This window comes from Anabrus simplex, chromosome 1 (assembly GCF_040414725.1).
Source record: "Anabrus simplex isolate iqAnaSimp1 chromosome 1, ASM4041472v1, whole genome shotgun sequence".
NCBI lineage: Eukaryota > Metazoa > Arthropoda > Insecta > Orthoptera > Tettigoniidae > Anabrus > Anabrus simplex.
Window position 1 is genome coordinate 1187464957 of NC_090265.1, and position 14224 is coordinate 1187479180.

Sequence of the window (14224 nt, forward strand, 5' to 3'; positions counted from 1 at the left end):
AATGCAACAGTTGTAGTAGGCCTACACTGTGCGAACTAGCCGTGTGGTTAGGGTTGCGCATCTATGAGCTTACATTCAGGAGATAGTGGGTTTGAATCCCACTGTCGGCAGCCCTGAAAATGCTGAAGATGGTTTTCCATAGTTTACAATTTTCACACCAGGCAAATGCCGGAGCTGTACCGTAGTTAAGGCCACGGCCACTGCCTTCCCACTCATAGCCCCTTCCTATCCCAACGTTGCCGTAAGCTCTACCTGTACCGGCGTAACGAAAAAGTTAAAAAATAAAAATTGCCCTGCAACCAGGTAACCAAAAATTCAAAGAAGAGTGGAGTATGAAATTGCCTTGACTAGCATTCAATGGAACTACAGGAATGGCTTAACATAAATCTTATTTTGTTTCCAAATTCTTCTTGTTATACAACTAAATCTGCTTTACATTGCACCGACACAGATTGGTTTTATGACGACAATCATAACATTAGCAAAAGGTCAAAACATATTGTTGCAGTGCACTGCATAACACATAGGCTTCAATTTAGTGCATTATGTTGTGTAAAGATAATGTGGACAATGTTGGTGGATTTAATTCATTACTGAAGTTGCTCTACAAATTTTACCAGCAGTCACCCAAGAGGCTGCAAAAGTGAGACACGAGTTCAGAAATGTAAGTATTTGTACAGTGTAAAATGAGTGGCCAGCAAGGTCGGCTGTGTATTAGCCCCAGCGTCTGATCGGAAATGTGTCATTGCGCATTTGGAAAATGTAATTTCAAGTAGAGGTAAAGCAGCTCCAGTTGCAAGAGGTCTACTGAGAAAACTCACCGATTTTAAATGTGGATTTTTCTGGATATTTTAGAAATCCTGAAGAATTTCTCTCTCCTACTTCAGAGGGAGCAGTTATTTCCTCACAAGTACTGAATTATAATTACTTGAATTACTCAAAACTACCCCTGGCCCAAATGAAGATCAATTTGTAACAAGCACCTCCATTAGTGACAGTTTCCAAGACACACAATGGGAGGGAGTTGGGACCAGCTGCAAGTTCTGTTGTCGATTTATAGAAAGAAAAACTGATTAGCTAGTGTCAGATAACTGAAGGAAAGATGTTTGGTTCATGGAACTGTAGATATATGCACAACCTTATCCAGTATCCTCGCATGGCCAACTGGAACTGAACTGGAAAATTATGTTGTTGATCACCTTTGCAGGCAATGTAGTGTTTACAGTGCACTATGTCTTCTGGTATGGGCTAGAATAAATTTATCATCATTGACCTGTCTCAGTCTCATCCTTGGCTCTGACAATATGAAAGTGACCGAGGTATGAGCAATGCCAATAAAACCATTCCTTATACAGCCAGTTCCTGTTAAGAATGGTGTGAAAATATCACTAATAGGGTCGATGGACTTGGCAGACTTACACGTAACAGCAACTTCTAGCTTGCTGAGGAAAGCAATGGGAAACTACCTTGCTCCTAGTTTCCCTAGTATGTCCCTTCAGTGGCGCCTAGGCTACCTATGACAGCTGATGGCGGAGCTGTGGTGGATCCAACCAGCCTTCAGGCAGAATACCCACAATACATGTGATATCTCAATGTTGGTAGAACATTTCAGGGAGCAACTTGCAGAACGTGAAAACAGTGGGAACTACATATAATGCATATAAATTGAGTGGTATTTCTGGGTGGTATAAATGTTAAGATTAGAAAGAAGTAATACGGAGTCAATACTAAGTAGCGGAACTTGATTATTTATAAGTATCACATTGGTGGGATTCTTGCTGGCTCCTGAACTTTTAGGCTGGATCCTCAAACCAGAGAAAATTTCTGCACCCCTGTACTAAATGACCTTTATTCTTGCCATATGCGCCACAGCCATAGGAGAAAAACCTCTGGAAGAGATTGGCCTGGAGCTACTAAAGTACTTTTTTCCCTTGCTGTAAGAACAATATGTGCCATGGCCATATCATTTACAGGTTGTATTTACTTGTGCTTTTACTCAGCACGGTTTGGAAATGGAATTACTAATCATTGATGGGCATGACCTCATATCCGATTATAGCCAATTGCACAAGCTGTCAAAATAATGAGAAATAACAGGGAAGTAGAGTACCAGGTCTTTAGAAAAGAAATGACTACTAGTACTATTATTAGGAATGACTCCAATCACCCAGGACGGCAGAAGGAGGCGACATATTACAGTATGATTAGCAGGACCCTTAAATTCCTCTTAAAAAGACAAGCTTTCAAAAAAGAAACGAATACAATATATGAGTTCGTGAATAGAAACGGATATTCAAAGAAATATGTAGACAAAATAAAGAGCAAATAAACACAGATCAACTTTGGAAAAAGAAAGAAAGAAGGAATGTGGCAGTAATAACATTTCACAACAGACACTTGTATGGAATTTTAAAAAATATTTTAACAAGAAGGGCATTGGCATTACGTTTAAGACAAACAATAATAAGAGAATTGCAATTTTACTACCTAGCACAGCAATGCAGAATAGGATGTGCTACTCTTTATTAGGTTAAAAAAAGAATGTAATTCCTTTAAAAGGAATTCCACCGAGCTCAATAGCTGCAGTCGCTTAAGTGCGGCCAGTATCCAGTATTCGGGAGATAGTAGGTTCGAACCCCACTGTCGGCAACCCTGAAAATGGTTTTCCGTGGTTTCCCATTTTCACACCAGGCAAATGCTGGGGCTGTATCTTACTTAAGGCCATGGCCGCTTCCTTCCCACTCCTAGCCCTTTCCTGTCCCATCGTCGCCATAAGACCTATCTGTGTCGATGCGACGTAAAGCAACTAGCAAAAAAAAAAGGAATTCCACAAAAAGTTTGCATACTTTCTACTTTCTCATCACGTTATAAAGTTTGCGTGAATGGGACTGGAATTCTATTGCTGGGGATCATCTGAACATTTGTGTTGCAGAAAGTTGTGATATACAGGAAGGTATGGATTGATGGCCAGACAATGTTACCTAGCATCTGAAATTAGCAGCCGGGAGATAGTGATTAGAAAGTATGCAAACCTTTCGTGAAATTCTTTTAGAGGTGAGATGTGTTCATTGCAATGTCAGGGGACTAAAAGAGTACCCATAGCATCATTACTTCAGCCCGGTCGACAAGACTTTCACACACGTGTAACGACTGTCATTTGTTTACACGCTCACGGCCTTCTCGGGAAGAATATTGTCAAGCGGTGCTCAGAGCTGCCAACCTCTATACTTTTGCTATTTGCTTTACGTCGCACCGACACAGATATGTCTTACAGCGACGATTGGATAGAAAAGGCCTAGGAATTGGAAGGAAGCGGCCGTGGCCTTAATTAAGGTACAGCCCCGGCATTTGCCTGGTGTGAAAATGGGAAACCACGGAAAACCATCTTCAGGGCTGCCGACATTGGGGCTCGAACCCACTATCTCCCGATACTGGATACTGGCCGCACTTAAGCGACTGCAGCTATCGAGCTCGGTACCTCTATACTGAGGAACTAGTGAGAGAGTAGTGCTTCAATGGCTGGTGGTGGTGATTACTGTTACACGATAGATCATTGGTCTGGAGTGGTTCTTGCCGTGCAGATGGTTAGGATAGGATCTGGACAAGACCTGTGATATAAGGACAAGCAAAGGGGGTCTGGGGGGGTACACCCCCAGGTTAGAAGCCAGGCCTCTAGTTTCGTGTGGAAGCAGAACTGGTCTGAACTGGTTATTGCCGTGCGGACAGTTAGGATAGGACCTGGACAAGACCATTGGTCTGGAGTGGTTCTTGCCGTGTGGATGGTTAGGATAGGATTTGGACAAGACCTGTGATATAGGGACAAGCTTATATTGTGCTGGGGTTGGTAACAAATTATGATTAACAATATCGACGGGAACGACATCACGTGCCACTTTACATCGGCCAATAGGAATGCTCGTAGCTATATCAGAAATGAAAATGGCATGTAATACTCTTCATTAATTTATAAAATGAAATGTACTTCTTGGGGCGGGATGGTGGGTTCCTGGATATCGCAATGAACACATCTCTCCTCTGAGACGCTTTCCAAGTAAGATTTCATTAATCTCCACTTATAACATTAGAAATATAATGTCGACCAGGCTAAAGTAATAGCCCAGTAGCTTACAGCTCCGTTGACCAATTATGTTCAACAAAGGAAGGAACGAGCTGATCAGAAACATAATATGCTTTTCGATGGACTCCACCCGGTTAGTCCAGTATGAACTTCCAGATGTAGCCTATATTGCATTCAAGACAATATTTATATTAGACTTACCACATTGTTTTTAAATTTTCTCTCCTCCTTCACAGAAACGGTATTAAGGCCTGGTTTTAAAAGCCCTTTCTTAAAAGCCTCTTGTAACTGTAAAGCAGAGAATATGAAAGATATACTATTCCACAGGTAGATAAATAAACAGCATTAGTTCAAAACTCAAAACGACAAATCCCCATCAAAATGTAGTCTTAATTACCTCAGTCTCGGAGTCATAATCACTTTCTTCGATTTCGGATTCAAGATCGGACATATTTAACGTAAAAGTCCCACACTATTGATATATTCCTTAAATATAACCAAATTCTTACAATCACATTGTCCTCAATGCACCGCGTGTAAAAACGATGTTCTTTTTTCTTATTAACCAACAGTCTAGGCAACGTTATATTAATTATTTTCCTACTCTTAACAAAGAAAATTCTCCCTCATCCTCCTGCTGAGACAAAACCATGCTTTTTTTTTTTTTTTTTTTTCCAGCAAAATTGCATATTTCTGTACGGTTGACATTTAAGAACTATGAGCTCGATCGCCTTAGCCGCAGTCCATTAACGCTACTTGAATTTCTGTGAACTGCATTCTTTTTACAAGATGAGGAACAGAGAAATGTTGCAGAGGAGCGCAGAAGTAGGAGGTAAGGGAAATGTAAATGTAGAATGATGATCGGGCCGTACGCTGAGAAGGGTTGAGAGGGAAATTTCCCCTCCCATACTCGCCCGTATTTGCGCACATCTCGCTGTTTGCTTGGGCTGGCTCGGGGGGCTCGGGTAGGTTTGAGGGCTGGTTCGGAGTTGATTGCTGAAAATGTGAATGGTTGACATTCCTGAACCGTTAGCGTCGCATATTTTTATGATGAGTGGGTTTAGAATAGAGAATTTTCACGAGATTTGCCGGCTTTGTTTGGTGAAAGATACTAAAATGTCTTCTATTTTTCACGAAAGTCTTCCGCAGAGGATAACGTCAGTCGCTGCTTTTGAGGTTAGTTTGTTCTTGTGTAGGTGTATTCACGTTGATATGGATTAGCAGAGCAATTAGAAATGTTTCAAGTTTTATTGTACCTGACAATACTTCAATACTACCTTTTTCTGGCGCTACTTATATTTTATCCAAATAGGGGAGGGTGGTCAACAATGAGACAGTGTACACAATGAGACAAGTCCTCTGGCCAGTGCCATATTTAGGTTAGCGGGTGCTGCTTTCTTGTGGAAGATGTACAAACAACTATAATTCTGTACTGCATAAATTATAAGGTTGGCTCCACTGGTTATTGAGTATTCCTTGCATGTGTGTTTTTATGGCGCAAAAGTTGTGATTTTGTTATGCAGTTGTGGTCTTCGTGTGCAGTAACTTCACGAAATTGTTGTTTTGTTGCTGTTGTGTCTGAAACTGTATGCTTCTCTCTTACTGTGAGTATATTTAGATTATTAGTTATTGTCAAAATAGTTGTTCTGTAAGAGAAATATTGTAGAGATGTCTGCTGGTACACAATGAGACACAGCTCCATTAATCACATTTGAGATGTCTCATTGTGTACCATAAATACACGATAATATTAGGTCATGCATTTCACGCTGTGGTTCGAATACAATTAATTGTAGTCCATTAATTCTTGAAGAGTAATGGGTATAAGATTTGTGTGAGTAGTGTGCGTACAGTTTTTTAATAATCCCATATAGGTTATGAAATGTTACAGAATGGAACACTTCTATGCGAATTTTCTCTGTTTGTCTTTGGTTTATTTAGGACTTGTGCTGTTGTAGGTGCACACACACACACACCCTCCTTACACGCATTGTTTTTAAATTTTAGGTTCATCATGCCAAGGAAATCGACAAGGAAAACAGACAGGGGACTATTTAAAGACGAAGACATGCGAGCCGCAGTAAATGCAGTATTAATAGATAAACTATCCTTGCGTGAAGCTGGCAGACTTCACAAAATTAGTTTCCAAACATTATATAGATACGTGGCTGCAGAAAGAAAGATTGCAGGTTCATTTGCTCACAGATCTATGACACCTAGGTATGACGTAAGGAAAATTTTCACAACAGAGCAGGAAAAAGAATTAGCTGATTATATCATTACCTGTTCAAGGATGTGTTACGGAAAATCCACTAGAGATTTACGCAAGATAGCATATGAAATGGCAACTACAAACTCAATTACCATTCCTACAACTTGGACTGAAAGACAGAGAGCTGGAGTGGATTGGTTATGTGGATTCCTAAAAAGAAATCCGAATGTCAGCATCAGACAGCCCGAGAGCTGCAGTATATCCAGAGCCACTGCATTCAATCCACACAACGTCAACATATTTTTTGACAATTATGAAGAGGCCCTGAGGCGTTCTCCAAATGTTGCTGATGGAAGCAGAACCTACAATTTGGATGAAACGCCTGTTACAACTGTCCATCAGCCGAAAAAAATTGCAGAAAAGGGATCTAAGCAAGTAGGGAAGATTGTCAGTGGGGAACGTGGAACACTTGTCACTGTATGCTGCACGGTGAATGCAGCAGGAAATTCAATTCCTCCTGTTATGGTGTTTCCCAGGAAGAACTTCAAGCAACATATGGTTAATGGTGGAGTGCCAGGCACCTTAGGTCTTACCACCCCATCGGGTTGGATGACAGCAGAACTCTTCGCGAGTGTAATGATGCATTTCGTACAGCATTCCCGTTCTAGTAAGGATGATCCAACAATTCTCATCATGGACAATCATGAAAGCCACCTTTCTCTCCGAGCCCTTGATATTGCAAAAGATAACGGTGTTACCGTAGTTACACTCCCGCCTCATTGCAGCCACCGTATGCAGCCATTAGATGTGTCTGTGTATTATCCTTTCAAAGCACAAATTAATTCAGCAATGGATTCATGGATGCTTCACCATCCAGGATGTCCTGTCACCATCTATGAGATAGCCTCCTTTGTCAAATTTGCTCACGAAAATGCCATGACACCTGCTAACATCCTCTCTGGTTTTCGAAAGACAGGCATATTCCCACTGAATAGACTTGTTTTCACAAAACAAGATTTTCTAATGAATTCGGCCATGGATCGACCCGACGCTAACCTTGGAAGTCCTTCTCAAGAAACAGCAGCATCTTCAACTCCTGAAACTAGTGCTGTGACAGCAGAAGAGTCTTTTAACGAATCACTAGCTTCTGAGAAGACGGAAAGTGGATTTTTACTGAGTCCTAGCAATGCCTTAGGTTATCCAAGGGCTAAAGCAAGAACAAATCAACGGAAGGGACGCAGAAAATGCAAAAGCATTATTGCGACTGATACACCGGAGAAACTTGCTCTGAGAGGTCACAGAAAGCGAAGAACATGTGAGGCATTAAAAGAGAAAAAACAAAAAACTAAGAGAAAAATTTATTTTGGCTCTACAAGTGATGAAGATGAGATAAACGTTGATACAACTTCATTTATACGACACAGATGATGATCTTGATATTGGCGATCTTCTTTCATTAGATCCTACAGCATTTGAGGAACTTGACCGAGAACCAGCTCATGGTGATTATGTTCTCGTTGAGTTTCCTAGTAAGAAGAGTGTATTTTACATTGGAGAGGTGACTGCACCAAAAGATGAAGGTGATTATGAGGTGAGCTTCTTGAGAAAATGTCAAAAGAGTGTAGGGACGAAATTTGTGCATCCTCATAACCCTGATGTGGCATCTGTTTCGTCAAATGACATCAAGATGATTTTGCCCAAGCCCTTCGTTGCTGGAACTACAAAGAGGCAGCAAGCATTTATTTCGTTTGAAATTGATTTGAGACTCTTGAATATTCAGTGATTAGGTCTATACTTTTTCCTTTTTTGCATAACTATGAATATAGTGTGGTTCGTTACCACTAAATTATGCTGTTTTTTATAATGTTTCACAGTTGTAGCCTATTTGTTAAAAAATATACAAGGAAACATCTACTTTTCAACAATTTACTTAATGTTTATTTTCCTTATCCTACAACATAAGATATATCGCTCTCTTACAACATAAAATATTTTAAATATATCACTCTCTTCAGAATTTAATGTAATGAGGATAATACGTAAACTTAAAGTACGTGTGAACGATGTTTATATATTTGTCTCATTGTGTACATGCAGATGTCTCACTGTGTACCATACGTGGGGTACAATGAGACAAATGTCATGGTTTAGGAAAAAGGAGGTTGTTCTCATAAGAAGAAAGAACAATGTATTTTCAAGGGTTTACTTTCTAGAATAAATATGGGCTCATGTTTTCCTAGTGTAACACCATATTTTTTTCGCAATACGTAATTTGTAGAAACTGAAATGTATTTTTTGTCTCATTGTTGACCACCCTCCCCTACTCTTATTTTACACTCCTTTCCGTAGCGCGCTAATTTTATAGATTGATTGACAGATGTTTTGGTGGGAAAGTTTTACCCCAAGACCAGTGAAACAGTACGGTACTGCATATTTTAATTTCGTTTAACCTCGTACGGTACAGTAGGCCTCCTCTGTGTAATTAACTAGAGTATGGTTTCAGTGTGTGGGACCCTCACCAGGATTACTTGTCCGACTCGTTGGCTGAATGGTCAGCGTACTGGCCTCGGTTCAGAGGATCCCGGGTTCGATTCCTGGTCGGGTCGGGGATTTTAACCTTAATTGGTTAATTCCTCCTACGGGAGTCAAATAGAAAGACCTGCACCTGGCGAGCCGAACCCGTCTTGGGATATCCCGGCACTAAAAGCCATACGACATTTCATTACCAGGATTACTTGATTCAAGAACTGGAAAAAATCCAAGGAAATGCAGCTTGCTTTTTTCTGGGTGATTTCTGACAAGAGTTTGGGCTGGGAAGACTGGAGAAAGGAGACGAGCTGCTCGACTAAGTGGTATGTTCTGAGCTGTCAGTGGAGAGATGGCATGGAAGGACTTGTTGTGTCTTTAAGAGTAGGAAAGACCACAATATGAAGATAAAGTTGGAATTCAAGAGGACAAATTGGGGCAAATATTCGCTTATATGAACGGGAGTAATAACTTACCATGGGAGATGTTCAGTAAATTTCCAATTTAACGTAAATAAATAAATGAATACTGGATTAAAGCCACTATATTTATTTAATAAAGCCGAGCTTTCAGCCAAATTGCATTGGTCTTCATCAGGGCATGTTAAGTTCTGCTTCCGACTGTGAGCAAAGAAATTCACGGCCTACCCCACTAATTGGACTCGAGGATTGTCATGCTGTGATTCACCGCTCTCTGTCGACAGTTTCGTGAGTGCGTCCCGCTGTTCCATGGCGGTGTTATGCATGTATTTCTGCAGTACAGGTCTCCATGTACGGTATTTGATAACTTGAAGCCATCTTCCCTGTTGATGTTATTTGGGCACAGCTCTATCTTTATGGCTTCCCTTACCAGTCGAACATAAACTCTTTTACAGGCGCGATGACCTTCGCCTGGTGAAAAGAGGATTTCATGGTCTGTACTGTAGAAATGTTCTGCTATGGCAGACTGGCTTATTGCATTCTCCATGGAGGATGAAAGAGTGACATTCATTACCGACCTGATGTGTTCTTTCACCCTGGTGCTGACAAGCCTTTTCGTCATGCCAATATATGAGCAACCACAACCACATGGAACTTCATAGTGCCCGGTGTTTCAAGATGTAGTTTTTCTTTTCCCTGTTTCAAAAGATCTTTGAATGGTTTACGAAGGAAGACTTACCCACGTCTGTATGCTGGTTTTTGGCCCTAATTTTATGCTTATGATCATTTCTCGAGAAGTATGAGGGAGGTTCCAAACTATTCCTAATACTTCTCCAGGCAGCTCTTCCCATATAGCTCGTATAAAGGCCACACAGGCGAGCTCTAGTTCTTCTAGATTAAAGATTTTCCCAATTAAAGGTATTCCTCCTATTCCCGATTACAAAACGCATCGCTCTTATTTGAACTTTTTCTAGGGAATTTATTAAACCCACCCTGTACGGATCCCAGCACGCAGATCCATATTCAAGAATCAGTCTTACCAAGCATTTATAAGCTTTACTTTTGGAACCAGAGATTCTGCATAATAAAATGTAACCATTTCCAGGATTTCTTAACTACATTTTTCACTTGCTCTGACCAGTTTGTCTTTTCTAATAGTAACACCTAAGTACTTACAACTGTCAGTTTCAACAACACTTTCCCCTCTGATTTCGTTATCCCTCTTTCCTGTCATTTTCGTTTTACTGAAACACAATTTCTTGCTTTTTCCGCTGTGGATTTTCATTCTATTTTCACGCACCTATTTTTCAATCTATCTAAATCATGCTGAAGCAATAGTTCATGTTCCTATGTCTTATCTCCCGATATGTGATGGAATCATCAGCAAAGAGGGGCACTTCCGCTTTTATCGAATCAGGCACATCATTCATGAAAAGTACAAAAAGAATTGACCCAATAACGCTACCCTGAGCCATACCAGACATAACACACTGGAGAAGATAGCGTTTCTCCTACGCGCACCCTCCGAGTTCATCCATTGAGGAGTTCTCGTATACATTTCGCAACTCTGATGTCAATGCCCATACGTGCTAACTTGTTAAGGAGGATGTCATGTGGCACAAGATCGAATGCCTTAGCAAAATCAATTACTATTGCATCAATCCTTGACCCACTGTCAAGCTTATCCGATGTATCTTGACATATGGAACAGAACTGACTTTAACAGAAGCCTTGGACCCTAAAACCATGTTGCCCATTAAATATCATTCCAGAAGAGTCCCACTTTAACCTCAGATAATCTACTATTGCTCCATTTGTTTGCATACGATTGATGTCAAACTTACCGGTCTGTGATTATTCAATACCAATATAAATGGTCCATTATTGGACATTATAAACTTTCCATCAAACTTATTCTTGGTTGCCAGCATTTTGCTCCAGTGTGCTAAGTTGGGTTCATCAGTTGGTAAATAGCACACCCGCCAAGATGCATGGCTAGTTCCCTATGGGAATCAACATCTATATCATCTGATGGGCAGGCAGGCATCAATTTTTGGAAATGAGACAAATTCTCTCTTAGTGCATAGGCACTGCCGGTGGCTCCAAGTAGCCTACGCAATGGCCTCCACTGTATGCACTAGCCATGCGTCTTGGTGGGTGTACTATTATTAATTGATGAGCCCAACTTAGCACACTGGGGCGAAACGCTGGCAACCAGGAATGAGTCACCTGGAAAATTTATAATGTCCGATAATGGACCATTTATATTGGTATTATAAATTTACTCATTTGGGACAAATATTTCAGGTTTCCTATGGGAATCAACATCTATATCATCTGATGGCCAGGCAGGCATCAATGTTTGGGAATGAGACAAAGTCTCTCATAGTGAATTGGCACTGCCGGTGGCTCCAAGTAGCCTACGCAGTGACCTCCATAGTATGCACTAGCTATGCGTCTTGGTGGGTGTGCTATTTACGAACTGATGAGCCCATCTTAGCACACTGGGGCGAAATGCTGGCAACCAGGAATGAGTTGGCTGGAAAATTTATAATGTCCAATAATGGACCATTTATACTGGTATTATAAATTTACTCATTCGGGACAAATATTTCAGGTTCCCTATGGGAATCAACATCTGTATCATGTGATTATTCAAGTCGCTCTTGTCACCCCCTTTGTGAATAGGAACTGCAATGGCTGATTTCCAATCTTCAGGAACCTTCGTATTGTTCAGTGATATATTAAAGATTCTTATTAAATATGGTAGGATCGCTTCACCCACGAGTTTAAGTGCCTCTCCGGAAATAGAATCTGGCCCACAAGATTTACTTATTCTGAGTTTAGAAAGATCTTTATGCAGTAATGCAATAATGAAGCTTTACTTTGGAAATCATTATTAGTTTCCAGAAAATTGTTCCTGAATAACTGTACTGCTGGATTAAAAACCTTGCTTCCACATTATCTACATCTGTTGTCTAGGGTTGCCATGTTTTGGTCAGCAAAAAATGGAAGATTTTTAGGTTTTTGGTCAGGAAAAAAGGAAGATTTTTATGACTAACTGAAAAACATCTCTGGTAGTTTTATTTTAATACATTACCTACGAAAATTAGGGTTGCCACTTCCTTCAAAAAAAGAAGGAAAATTTTTCATGGACATATCTATTAATGACTCATGCATTCATATTTGTATTAAATCCCATTTTCGATCAAAAACCACTCACATTTACATCTTAAACCCTACTGCTTCGTATCACCTCGTATTTTGAAACTGATTTAGCTTTATCTAGGAATCTACTGTCATTCATTACTAGGTTATAAAACTCTTTGCAGGGCATGTCAAAATTTATTACAATTTGATGCTCTGATTTTATGAGTTCTGGTGAACACCTGTTCCTAACATCAGTCCACTTTTTCTTCATCATCGAAAACACTCGTTCCACAAAAGCATTTGAACCTGGTATGCTTAGTATCTATCTATCTATCTATATATAAAATAACATGTCCTGACTGACTGATTCATCATCACCAAGCCTAAACTACTGGACATAATGTAATGAAATTTCGGAGATACATTTATATTAGAGTGTAGGTGCTCACTAAGGGAGGGTTTTTGAATATTCCGTCAATAAAGGGGTGAAAAGGGGGATGAATTTTTTTAAATGAGTATATCTGTATCTCAAAAATTTAAAAGTTTACAGATGTAAAACTTGGTACTCGCAATCTCTTTTAAAAATAAACACGTATATTTTGTTTTTAAAATCCAATTAAGGGGGTGAAAAAAGGTGAAATGTGGTTTAAATACCTCTTATGAGGATACTTATATCTCAAAAACTGAAGATGTTACAGACATGAAAATTGGTATTTGGAATCTCCTTTAAAAATAAACATGTATTTTTTGGTTTTGGGAAAATCCAATTAATGTAGGGTGAACAGGAGTAACAAAGGGGGTGAATTTTAGAAGGGCTACAGTATATCTCAGAAATATAACATATTGCAGACGTAAAAACTGGTATTTTGAATCTCCTGTAAAAGTAAAGAGAGAGAGATTTTTTTTTTTTGAAAATCCACTTAAGGGGAACTAAAAAGGGGTTGAATTTTTGGAAGGAGCGTATCTACAGTATATCTCAAGAGCTTAACATGTTATTGAAGTGAAAATTGGTATTTTAATATCTTTCAAAAATAAGAAACATGTAATTTTTTGTTTTTGGAAAAACCACTTGTGGGAACTGAAAAGTGGCTTGAATACTTTTTTTATTAGGATACTGATATCTCAAAAACTGAAGATGTTACAGATGTAAAAATTGGTGAATGGAATCTCCTTTGAAAATAAAGAGCCGGGCTGAGTGGCTCAGACGGTTAAGGCGCTGGCCTTCTAACCCCAACTTGGCAGGTTCGATCCTGGCTCAGTCCGGTGGTATTTGAAGGTGCTCAAATACGACAGCCCCGTGTCGGTAGATTTACTGGCACGTAAAAGAACTCCTGCGGGACTAAATTCCAGCACCTCGGCGTCTCCGAAGACCTTAAAAAGTAGTTAGTGGGACGTAAAGCAAATAACATTATTATTATTGAAAATAAAGAAACTCGTATTTTTTGTGTTTGGAAAGTCCACTTAGGCGGGGGTAAATAAATTTTAAAAATTACTTAAATTATTTGTATAAGACTACTTATATCTCAAAAAACTAAAGATGTTGCAGACATGAACATTGGTATTTGGAATTTCCTTTAAAAGTAAAATACCACATATTCCTCTGATTTTGGAAAATCCAATTAAGGGGGTGAAAGAATTAAAAAATTAATTGCATTATTTGTATGAGGATACTTATATAGGCGTAGGTGTGTGGCGACCCCATCGCCCAGTGGGCAACCACTGCAATCAGCCTCCCGAGTATTGGCGGGTAAACCATAGACTTAACTGACATGAGGAAATGCGTGTCAGGCACTGACCATCTAGTGCATAACAAAGTATCAACGCAAAGATCCATGGTAG

General features: G+C 39.8%; 2 protein-coding genes across 3 annotated transcripts in view; one reads left to right on the forward strand and one right to left on the reverse strand.

The window, feature by feature from the left end:
- LOC136858176 (probable rRNA-processing protein EBP2 homolog) overlaps nucleotides 1–4630 on the reverse strand; it is a 102631-nt gene extending 98001 nt beyond the window's left edge. The window contains exons 1-2 of the mRNA XM_067137533.2: nucleotides 4476–4630; nucleotides 4280–4366 (exon numbers count right to left, since the gene is read on the reverse strand). Of these exons, the coding sequence (XP_066993634.1) occupies nucleotides 4280–4366; nucleotides 4476–4529 (141 nt within the window). The 5' untranslated portion in view covers nucleotides 4530–4630. The remainder of the gene's footprint in view (nucleotides 1–4279; nucleotides 4367–4475) is intronic.
- Nucleotides 4631–4741: 111 nt separating this feature from the next.
- The window catches only part of LOC136858175 (zinc finger protein 660), a 110338-nt gene continuing 100855 nt past the window's right edge, over nucleotides 4742–14224 (forward strand). The window contains exon 1 of one of the 2 annotated variants that reach the window (XM_067137531.2): nucleotides 4742–4910. Coding sequence is in view for 1 of the 2 variants with exons in the window: in XM_067137530.2 (XP_066993631.2) it covers nucleotides 5087–5254 (168 nt within the window). In the remaining variant the exon portion in view is untranslated. Of the gene's footprint in view, nucleotides 4911–5044; nucleotides 5255–14224 lie in introns of those variants that run through there. The other variant, XM_067137530.2, reaches the window with a different exon arrangement.